The 12,154-nt window shown below is 47.5% G+C and overlaps 1 protein-coding gene across 1 annotated transcript in view; it reads right to left on the reverse strand.

Moving 5' to 3' along the window:
* Nucleotides 1-12,154, reverse strand: part of LOC102941465 (complement receptor type 1) — a 195,833-nt gene that overhangs the window by 138,687 nt on the left and 44,992 nt on the right. Inside the window, exons 20-22 of the mRNA XM_043533800.1 lie at nt 8,708-8,836; nt 6,631-6,816; nt 2,016-2,109 (exon numbers count right to left, since the gene is read on the reverse strand). Of these exons, the coding sequence (XP_043389735.1) occupies nt 2,016-2,109; nt 6,631-6,816; nt 8,708-8,836 (409 nt within the window). The remainder of the gene's footprint in view (nt 1-2,015; nt 2,110-6,630; nt 6,817-8,707; nt 8,837-12,154) is intronic.

Raw genomic sequence — 12,154 nt, forward strand, 5'->3', positions numbered from 1 at the left:
TACACCCAAAGACAACCTGCCGAGAGCAGTAATGGGAGACAAGACAGCTGCCCTGAGCGGTCACCCACTTGCCATCTCCCTGTTCCATATTCAAAATTCAAGCATCGTAACTGTCCAAGATCTAACCAGTGGTCTTTAAACCCACAGACCTCATAGGACCGCAGAATTCCAAAGCCTGAGGGCCCTATAGGCTACTGCACAGAAAGTCATCAAGTCCTTCAACAAGAGCTCAGACATTTCTGTGGATCAAACCTACTTCATCCAGAAGGCAGGATATTGACCAATCTACAGGATAAGCCAAGGGATTTAACTCCCACTTCTGTGCAGCCGGAGAGCCTGCCTTGCCCCAGGGAGTTACCTCCCCACGCCCAGATACATCTAATTGAGACTGGGCCTGGACATCTCCCACCACCCCAAACATCCCTTGGGAGTCCAATCTCTGCTGCTTGGACAAGCCACCGAAAGTTCTGATACAGAAAAACAAAAAACTCTACACAACACCTGCATTCCTCTCATTTGTGTGCCCACGCAATACAATCCATTCAATTAGCACGGAGGGTAAAGAGCTATTTAAACTAAGTACAATGCTGCCACAAGAACAAAACGTAAAAACTGGCCGTGAACAACTTCAAGCTGGAAATTAAAAGGTTTCGAACCATCAGAAAGGTGAGGCTCAGGAAGAGTCACCCAACAGTAGTTTGAGAGAGAGCCGGACAAGTTTATGCGTGCAATTATATGACGGGGTTGCTTGCGATGGTGGGGCTCAGCAACACCGGGGTTTGTTTCCAGTGTGTGTGTTACATTCCTAAGGCTCACGCGTCAGGATTTCAGCCAGGCACCTGAAGCAGTCAGGAAGGGATACCCCCACCCAATGTATTTTGAGTTGGTTTCTTTTATCACCTTCCTTAGAACCATCAGGGATAGCCATGGCTGAAAATGGGACACTGGATGGGGAAGGCCAGAACTCTGAGGTGGCATCAACCACTCTCACCTTAGTCCTTGACCTGCTGGTTCTTGCTTACATGCTCAGGCTCTAGTATGTGGGGTTGTTAGGAAATTTTCCCCCAGGTCACATTGGCAGTGACATTGGGGGTTTTCTTGCCTTCCTCTGTAGCATGTGAGTGCAGGTCACTTGCCAGGATTATCTCAATATATCTCACTTCAACATTTCCCTGCCATGACAGGGGCCCGAGGAATTTGTGCACCTCAGGCCCTCCTGTTCTCTGACCATGGCACATAATGGTCTAAGCGCCTGTGGGCTGTAGTATTTTATACGACATTTTGGTTTAAGTTTAGTATGTGGGTCTCTGGGAAGTGTTAGTGGCCTGTGATATACAGGGAGGTCAGACTGGAGGATCTGGTGGCCCCTTCTGGCCTTAAACTCTGAGACCTCAAAAATCCAAAACACACCTGCTCAGTGCAAGGAAGTCACAAGCTATTTTTGATTCCCCAAGGCCTGGCAACATAACCCATATGAACAAAAGCAACAACTGCACTTGATGCTATCCTCGGGAATAGCGACATCTATAAGGGAGGGACAGACAAATATTCGCTTTTGTAGAGCAGCAACAGGTCTGCTTCTACCGGATGTGGCATTTTATGGGCAATATTCTGCCACTAGCTCCCAGCACCCACACAGAAACCCCTGTAACAAGGGAGAGATGGCACCCATCAGTAAGTGCCTGAGGTGGGACACTCAAGCTCATAACCCAACCCCAACTGGATGATCTCCTAAGGGCTCTACGCTGGGATCGTCAAAAGCACCTGAGCGAGTTAGATGCCCATCTCCCACTGCATGACAACCATAGCTGGGTGGCTATCTTCCTTCAACTCCTTTGAAAATCGCAGGTGTAATTCTTAACAAGGGCCCAGCCCATGGCTACAGATTTATAGCACACCACTCACTTTTGTTCTTCAAGTTAAGCAGCCTTTGTCTCATTTTGCCAGACTTCACCAGCAGTTTTACACCAGGCTAGGTTCTGTTAATTTGTCCAAAGAAGCAATTTGCCACTCACCCTTCATTACAGGAGAAGTTTGCTGTCGCACCAAACCGGAGATCCGTTAAATCAACCCTGCCATTTTCGAGTTCTAGTGGTTTACATGGTCTTCCTAGAAGAGAACAAGACGAATAGTAGCATTACTTCTTTTGACCTTAATGGGAAAAGGGGATATGCTAACTTGCACCCCCTAACAGAGCAAATACCAGGGGAGACCAAAGCCAATGGTCTTGACGTCCAGTACCTGTTCTGTATGACAGCGGTCAGCACCAAAGGCTAGAGGAAAGCTTACAACCCACCTTGTGGATAATTTTGTAACATGCCCATGGGAAGTGAGGAGAAGTGGAAGCGGAAGCGGAATGATGCTTCCTAATCCCACACAGACAGTGGTTACCTTATATCCTGAAACAAGAGAATTAAGATCCCCTTGCAGATTTAGTATAAGTGCAAATATTCATACTGTACATGTTAAGGCCCAGTTCCTGAAAACTCATATGCAGAACCATATTCATGTGGGTAGACCCATTGACCTCAACTGGCAGCAATTACAAATAAAAAGTAACATAATACATGGAAAAAAGAGAGACAGCATAAATTACAAAATGTAAAAATTGATATGGGGCACTAGAGACATCAGTGAGAGAGTCACAACTGGCATGGTTACAGACAATGAGGAGAAGGTTTTGAAGTTCCTTAGGAACAAAAGAAATCCTACTACAAGAGAATGTACCCGTGTCCACACCCTAGAGACTGCTGTAATCTTTGTACCAAGTATGCCTTGTGAAGTATCTTCTGATAATGTATAGTTTACTGGTCAATATTGTCCTGATAAAATGCATGGCAACACTGTATTTGAAGTTATAAGATTTCCCTGTATAATGTTAACTCATATTGCAAACCTACAGCACAAGTTGGCAAACAGGACTTTCTCAAAGGAATGTATGCTCTGCTTAATTTGCATTTAAGCAACAATCAGTCATCAAGCAGGAAGAAAAAAAAACCTCCAAAAAAGAGAGGAAAAGCAGCAGGGAAGATCTTTTCCCGATAGACTTTTTGTCAGCTGGGAATGTTTTCCCAGGTGCGGGACTGACACTATAAAAAAGGAGGGACAAACATGCCGAGGCACCCCTCCTCCCTCTCACTCAGTACATTGAATCACTGCACTAGAAGAGACAAAGGAAGCAGCCACTAAGCTGAAGAAGGGGTCCTCACCTAAGGAGTTTGTTCACTAAGACTGCTAAGAGCACATGGTAAGAAAAAGTTTCTTTTGAATTTAACGAATACTAGGAGTTTGTTGGGGTCACCCTGCAGCGTAACCAAGGCTGGTGAGAACAAAGGTGTGGCTGGCTGAGACCTAGCTGGGAGTGACTTGCACATTGGAGGGTTTTTGTGAGCAGTCGAGGCTGGAGGCTACAGCAGCAAAGCATTGTAAAGGGCACCCCAGGTTAGAGGGCAGGGGAGACAGATTCTCATTAGTCTGGATGGTACATTGAGTATACTACGTGTAGTAAAGGTAGAAACTTGTTACTGAATGGAGATGGGTAAAACAATTATGATGCAAGAAAGGCAGACGTCTTCAGTAAATATTTCCCTTTTGTATTTGGAAAGAAGTACGACAACGTAGTCTCATCACAAGAGTCTCATGAAGTACTTCTATGTCTATTAGTAATTAAGGAGGAAGTTAAACTACATCTGCTAGGGATAAACATTGTTTAATCAAAATCTTGGGATAACTTGCACCCAAGCGTCCTAAGAAGTTGGCCAAGGAGATCTCTAGCCCACTGATTAACATCTAATAAAAATTCAAGAAGAATCGAAGAGCCCTGATCTTGTGCCAGTATTCAAAAAGGGCAAGCAGAAGGACCTAGGTAACTATACACTAGGTTAAATTATTATGCCTGTGCATGAGGTATTGTGGTATTCATCAATTCCAAGGGCAAATCTCTTCTGACCTCTTGTGAAGAGTAGGGCAAAATTTTCCCAATTCATAAGGAATTAAGAACAGAAATATAATTAATACCAATCAATATGGTTTTATGGAAAACCAGGTTTGTTTGAGAAACCTGACCTTGTCTTTTGAAGTTACAAATTTGTTTGATAAATTTAACTGATAATATACGTAGACTTTTTTAAGCTTAGTACCACACAACATTCTAATTAAAAAATTAGTTTAATGGACTAAGAATTGGTTAAGAGGGTGAGGTATTATCTTTTATTGAACCAACTTGTATTGGTGAGAAACTCTGACCCTTACACAGAGCTTGTCTTCAGGTTTGGAATATGTTTTCCAGACCAAGAAGAGTGGAGGGTAAGCTCGAAAACTTGTCTCTCTCACCAAACAAAAGTTGGTCCAATAAATGATATTATCTCACCCACTTTGTCTCGCTAATATCCTGGGATTGACACGGCTGCAACACCACTGCAGACAAGAACTGGCTAACTGACATTTCCAGGAGCAGTCATCAATGGGAATCATTATCAAACATACATGTTTCTGGGAAGATTCTGCAGGGATCAGTCCCAGACCTGATGCTATTCAGCATTTTAATCAGTTGTCTGGAAGTAAACAAAAATCCCTCCTGATAAAATTCGCAGATGACACAAAGATTGGGGGAGAGATAAATGAGGACAGGGCAGTTCTACAAAGCAATCTGGATTCCCTGGTTCCTTTCAAACAAAATTCATTCTAGTACTGTATAACGCAAAATGATACATTTAGGGAAAAGAAATGCAGGCTGTTCCCAGAGAACGGGAAAACTATATCCTGGGAAGCAGCAATTCTGAAAAGGATTGATGTCACAGCAGACAATCAGTTGAACATGAGCTCCCAGTGCGATCCTAGGGCAAAAAGGGCTAATGCAATCCTTGATGTATTAACAGGGGAGCAGGAGTAGGAAGGTGATAGCAATGCTGTTTACTGCATTGCCGAGACACCTACGGGAATACTGTACCCAGGTGTGGTGTCCACATTTTCAAAATGATGTTGAAAAATTGCAGATGGTGCAGAAAAGAGCCACAAAAAGGTATTCATGGGCCTGAGAAACTGCCGTACAGCGAGAGACTTAAAGAGCTCAGTCTGTTTAGCTTGTCGAGAGATGGTGAGGCTACCTGATTACAGCATCTGAGGACCTTCACAAGGAGAAAATACCAGCTACAAATTACCAGAGGCAATGGCAGATTCTCAGTCTCTGCAAGTCTATAAATCAAGACTGGATGTCCTTCTCGAAGATATGCTGTCGTCAAATACAAGTTTTTGGCCTCAGAAAAGGGATAACTTGGTGAAATGTAAGTTGCCTGTGATGTAACAATCCCTTCTAGCATTAAACCCTACGAAGCAGCAGACTATTCACACGAGCAATATTAAGCACAGTTGTGTTTGCCGGACCAGGTTCTAAGTGTCTCATGCTTTTTTGAATCCTGCCACGTTCTTCGCCTCCATTTTGTGGCAGAACGTTCCACAGGCTTGTTTTGCGTTTTGTAAATATTTGTTAGTCGTTTTCTTGATATGTGAATCCTGATTTTAGACAGCTAAAAACTCCATGTTCCTCAGTCAAGCTCAGCGGAAGAGCTTTTCTTTGCCCCTACAAGAGTTATTTGTGATGCTTTCTCCCGCAGTAGACTTATTCCCACGAAAAATGAACTGTTTCAAAAATTCACCATATCTATATGGAGTTTGATACAGATATACTGTATCCATGCAAAGATAACGTTAGCACTTTTTATGACTACACTGGGAAAAATCTATCAATGCAGACAAGGCATGTAAAAATTGTGACCTCTTTACTAAGGCCTGATCGATTCAGTAAAACAAGGCCCGCTGAAGTCAGTGGGACTTAAGAACGCACTAAGTGTTTTGCTGAATCAGGGCCTATATTTAAAGTATTTTCTCAAGCCAGCAGGCCAGAGTAGGTGAGTCTGAGGCTAATCAAGGAAGTCCCATCAGTATTCAATACGACAAATTCAATCATAATTTAAAACATATGCACAAGAAGGCAGAGTTAAGTTTCATCAGCATCCAACTGTATATATCCTTACTAGTTACATGGAATATAGCATCTATAGTCTTGAGATGAGAAAATTTGCAAAAATCTTATCGTACTCTTAGCAATGAAGCCAAGAGGAGTATTCTCTAAGTTTTGTTATGAATTGCTATTTTGACCAAGTTTGTAACACAGGTCCCTTCCAACTCTGATATTCTATGAGACATTATTCAATACTGGGTTTACTTTTAGTACAGTGAATTCAGGATATTTCGTTATCAGGGATAGAGCAACTACAATGTTTCAAAAAGGACAGACACTTAGCACACCAAAGTGTTTTACTTAATTGTAACAGGTTTCAGACCAGTAGCTCTGTTAATCTCTATCAGCAAAAACAACTCGAAGTCCTTGTGGCACCTTAGAGACCAACAAATTAACTTAGGCATAAGCCTTCGTGGGCTAAAACTGTCTTTATCAGCTGCATGGAGTGGAAAATTCAGTAGAGTGGTATAAATACACAGCACAGGAAAAGATGGGAGTTGCCTTCTTTTCATATGCCAACAGAAGAGAGATACCCAACAGAAGAAAGATTCCTAACTGTGTCAAGATGGCTTGCATATCAGTTGAAATGGAAAAGCAACAAAGATACTCACCTACACAAAACTCAGGGTCTACTGACCATTTTGAATTTTCAAGACATGTAACAAAAGGAGACTTTCCAGAGCTCAGAATGTATCCTGGGCGACAGGAGTATTGCAGTCTGGTCCCAACAGGATAGGAATTTTTCCCTCCCCCAGGCAGCTCAGCAAAATGCAACCTTGGAGGAGAATCACAAGTGCCTAGGAAGAGAGACGGACAAGGAAGGGAAAAAGTTAACTATGAAAGAAATTCAATAGTCTGTTGTAACAGAATACTAGTTTTTGAGAAGCCACAAATGATTTTATTGGGGACAATTTGGATGTACTTGTTTTCATTAGAGCCTTGAAGCTAGTTTACTGAACGGGCTTGATACAAACCTGCAGTACATGTAAAATTTTACATTATTTACCATGTATGCAACACCCTGAGCATGTATGGTAACGTAAGGTAGGTACATTGTGCAAATCAGGACATTCCTCCACCTCACCGGTTTTATGATCTAACGCAGCACAGGCTCAGAGAGACTGTTGCAACCACACAGAGTGACGTGAAAGAAGGTGACATACAGGGCAAAGGAGACCAAGGGAGAAATCTTTTGAAGAGTATATGAAACATATCTGGGTTTAGAAACAAGTGAAAACAGCTGGTGGAAAGCTATCTCTGAGACAGGTAACTTTCATATTTCTCATGCGATGCATGGAAACTGTATGACAGGCATGAGGACAAGTGCCAATGAGTAGTAAAGTCAGGAAAGTAACTGAAATACTTCCCGATCTACTGTATTGTGTTTTCTAAGGGGCAACGGATCTTAAATTCTCAATTACTGAGGGACAATCTTCACTGCATCAGATGAAGTGAGCTGTAGCTCACGAAAGCTTATGCTCAAATAAATTGGTGAATCGCTAAGGTGCCACAAGTACTCCTTTTCTTTTTACTCATTTCTATATTTGCTTTCCACAAGCTTCTTAGTATAACCTTTTAGGAGTGATGTACCCAAATAATTGGATGCTAATTCCTTAATATTTGTATCACTGAATGTATTAACCTTCATTTGGGATACTGCAGATCATGTACTGTATATACCTTATGACTTTCAAACCAAATTTGGTACTTTTGGATAATTTAAGCATTATACCCAGATATACAGACACACTTCTCTTACCCTGTGTATTAGATCATTTTAACATTAGCTTTAATACAATTTTATTTCTCTGTCTGTACAGTCACAAAGCTAAGGCTATAACAGGGGAACTTGCTCATTTGATCCAAGATAAGATCCAAGTTACCCGGGAAAGAATTTTCTGTAGTATCTGGCTGATGAGTCTTGCCCATATGCTCAGGGTTTAGCTGATCGCCATATTTGGGGTCAGGAAGGAATTTTCCTCCAGGGCAGATTGGAAGGCCCTGGAGGTTTTTCGCCTTCCTCTGTAGCATGGGGCACGGGTCACTTGCTGGAGGATTCTCTGCTCCTTGAGGTCTTTAAACTACAATTTGAGGACTTCAATAGCACAGATATAGGTGTGAGGTTTTTTTGTAGGAGTGGTGGGTGAAATTCTGTGGCCTGCGTTGTGCAGGAGGTCAGACTAGATGATCATAATGGTCCCTTCTGACCTAAATATCTATGAATCTATTTGACAGTCTTTAGGAGTCTTATGCCCCACACTTCGTTTTACTGAAGCTGGCCAGCTACAGCACCTTTACCCGCTGTTCGAAGGGGCTTTTTCTTCCCCCCCACCCCTCTGGCCCGCCCGTCTCCAACCACCGACAGGAGACACCCCCAGCCCCCGCCCCTGGGCCTTAACACTCCCACCAACGGGACAGAGTTTAGCCCCCAGGCAGAAGCGCTCGCGGGGGCTCGAGGCTCGCAGAGGTGCGGGGCTCGCCCCGGGGGCCGGGCTGGGGCAGCGGGGACCTGTCGCTGCCGCGCGGCTCGGGCCCCCTCCTGCCCCCCACGGGCCGAGCTCGACGCAGCCCGGCCTGAGGGGCTGGACGGGGAGGCCCGGGGGCGCCGTGCACCGATGGAGGCGGGGAGAGACCGGGAGGACTCTGTGCCCGGGCAGGGGCCGCCTGGGCCCCCCCGCCCACACTCACCGCGAGCCCCGGGCAGGCGCGGCAGCAGCAGCATCAGCAGCGCCAGGAGCCCCCGGGCGGCCGGCGGGCAGCGCGGCCCCGAGACCATGGCGGCGGCAGAGGGAGAAGTCGCGGGGCGAAGGCGGCGGCCTCAGGGCGTCGTCGCCTCGGAACTGGAGCTTCCGGCTCTGGCGCAGCTACCAGCCCCAGCGCGGCCGCTAGCCCCCCCTCACCGCGAGCCCCGGGCAGGGGCCGCCTGGGGGGCCCCCTCCACCCGCCGCCAACCCCCCACTCACCGCGAGCCCCGGGCAGGGGCGGCAGCAGCATTAGCGCCAGGAGCCCCCAGAGGCCCGGCGGGCAGCGCGGACCCGAAACCATGGCGGCGGCGGAGCGGACTCACGACGATGCTACCTCAGCGCCGCAACCGCAAGCTCTGACCCAGCCCCCATCCCTGGCGCCGGCCGCCAAGGGAGCCAGCGGGGGGCGGGGCCAGCCGGGGAGGGGCGGGGCCAGCCGGGGGGCGGAGCCGGTGTCTCCGCTGCGGGGCCGCGCGCTCGGGGGCGCTGCGGAGTCGCTCCTTCGTTCCAGCCGGTGCCGCCGCCCCCGCCGCTCACGGGCACGCGGGGCCCGGCCGGGGCCCTTGGCGGGCAGGCCCCGCTTCCAGCTCGCTTCGGGTCCCTGGCGGAGGAGGCGGGCGGCGCGGCCGCGCCCCTGTGGGTTTCCCTGCAGCGATGAGCGAGCGGGGCGGGGCCTGGCTCACCCAGCGCGGGCGCCGGTGCCTCACCTCGAGCCTGCGGCCGGCCCAGGCCCGCGCAGGGGAGCGGGGGGCTGGCGAGACTGCGACTTCCCCTTGGCTGCGAGCGGGTTTCAGGCCCCGGTTACAACCACAACGAGAGGGAGCGAGCGGAAGAAAGGGAAGGGCCCGCGGGGGGGTGGCGGAATCGACACTGACGCCTTTTCCCCACCTCCCCGTGTCTGTCCTGGGGGAAGCGGGCTCTTGTCTCGGCGCCCTGGTGCTGCTCCCCAACGTGCTGTGGTTTGCTGCTGCTCCGACACCGGGGCTAAATCAGTGGTGCTCGCCTTATTGGGATCCGTGACCCCCTTTCACGCAGCGAGCCTCTGAGCGCCACTCCCCTCATAAATAAAAAACACCGGGTTTTTTTGCATCTAACACTATTATAAATGCTGGAGGCAAAACCGGGTTTGGAGGCTGACAGCTCGCAACCCCGCCCCTGCACTGACCCGGTGACTCCGGGAGGGGTTTTGACCCCCCTTAGTCCCCTGGGCTCAATCCAGAGATCATTCCTCAGTCTTCCATCGGGCAAGAGTCATTGACTGCAACGGGCGCTTAAAGAAGGATCGAGTGAGAAGCAAAGGGAACCCACACCCCTCCTGGGCGTGGTGTCCTCTGTCATCTAGTGCTACTGAGACCACTCAGAGCAGGATTACTGAGTCTGCTCGACAGCCTTAGCTAAGGGCCATCTGGCTTTTAGCTCGTACAGTAGAGGCTGGTGCGCTAGTAAACTCTGAAGGTGCCAGGTTCAGTCCCGCCCGCCCATGATCGGGGTCTGTCAGCGTTACACAAAGACTGGAAGATCTGCCCCCAAAGTGTGGATTTTTACTGCAGCTCAGCGAACACAATATACACGTTGTCACTGAGAACATGATATTTATGTCACCCACGTGTGGGTTAGGTGCCTGTCTAACAAGAGGCATCAGCCCTCTGCTGCTGGAGGCTTGAGCCTTTGCGGCAGGGCCCTTGGTTTCAGTGGGGCGCAAGGCAACGACAGGGTCTGCTCACAAGAGTACAGTTTGCAGGAGTAGCGCTCACATTTGTTTTATGTTTTAATAAAAAGAATATCGTATTTTATACATCTCCTTTCCGCAGAACTCAGAGTGGGCTCATTGCTGTGATCTGGCCACAAAGGCTAGCCACATTTAGTCAGGCAAAGTGTAAGCCGGTAATTATTAAATAAGGGGAAATGGTGTCTGTTTACAATTTAGACCGCCTGTTCCCTTTCTTTCTAACTCACAGACAGAGCTGGTAGTGACCCCTGTATGGAGAGTGGTGATATCTTTCTATTAGAACAGTCTTGTGAAATTAGACTTTCTCAGAGATCGCCATTGTTTACAGCAGCCCTTTGAAATTCAGCAGGCAGAAAGCGCTCAGGTTAGAGACGTGACTTTTTTTGTGTCCCCTCCCAGGCAATTCCATTCAGGGTTGGCTGAGATATCAACTTACAACAAAAAAATATCACCAGTTCCCTTCCCTCTCGTGCCTTGCCAAAAAAACCCACATCTCTTAAGTCCAACACTAGGCCCCTGCAGCAGCAAGACGCTGCACTAGGGATGCCTGGGAGCTGCAATGGGGTTGTGGCAACCCGTGGGGCTGGGGCTCCAACCTGCCCCCGTAGATAGCACATGGGCCATGGTAGAGCGTCTCCCACTCTGGGGGCAGCACACTAGGCAGGAGTAGGGATAAGTGAGGAAGCCAGGCTCTTCCCTAATTCAGCTGTAAGGCCTCTATAGTTCTAGTGGTAGCTATCTGAACTCGTGTCAGAAATTGCAAGTTCATGTCCTGCTGATGAGATGTATAAGGGGTTATTATAGTTGCATGCAATAAAATTTCCAAAAATACGAAGAAACTGTACACAGTGAGAACTCCTGCAGCGTGTAGGGACTGCAAAGGGAGTGGTGCGGTCCCCAAAGGAATTCCCGCAGTGTTGTACCAATAAAATAAAAACCAGCAGGATCTTATTAAAGGGAAAAAGGCAAAATACCACATTTATTGTGAATACAGAAAGAATCATAGTCAGCAGTTAGTTACAGCTGTAACATTCCATTCAATCTCATCTTTATTCACACATTCATTCACACACACACACACACACACAGGTTCTGCAAGGTTGTTATCATAGTAAGCAGTTAGTTATAGCTATAACATTCCATTCAATCTCATATTTATTCACACATTCATTCATACACACACACACACACACACACACACACAGAGGTTCTGCAAAGTTGTTATCATAGTTACCAGCCTTAGAGTTGCTCATGCCAAGCCACTGGCCAGGTGGCCTGGACATGAGGGGGGAGCAGGGCCTTGTCAGATGCTCATCTGATGCTCCTGGAAGTTGGTTTGCAGAATCAGACCCCAAAGTTCTCACTTTTTAGAGTCTATTTTTATAGGAATTTCTTCCTATGCCAGTCTATGGGAATTGCTGCATCATGCTGTTGCTGAATCAATCAGCAGATGGCACATTCCTGACGGCTCCAAGATGTTATCTTGTTCTTTGGTTCTCCCATTCTTGAGGCTGTTGGGTGGATTCCAGTCTGCCCTCCGGGGGTCCTCTGGTTATTTCCACTTGACGCCTTCTTCAGCCGATGGACACTGGATTCTTAGGCTGGCACCTCCCTGATCATTCAGTTATTATCCACACCAAGCATCCATCCACATACATCCTC

Source organism: Chelonia mydas, chromosome 21 (genome assembly GCF_015237465.2).
Source record: "Chelonia mydas isolate rCheMyd1 chromosome 21, rCheMyd1.pri.v2, whole genome shotgun sequence".
Lineage (NCBI taxonomy): Eukaryota > Metazoa > Chordata > Testudines > Cheloniidae > Chelonia > Chelonia mydas.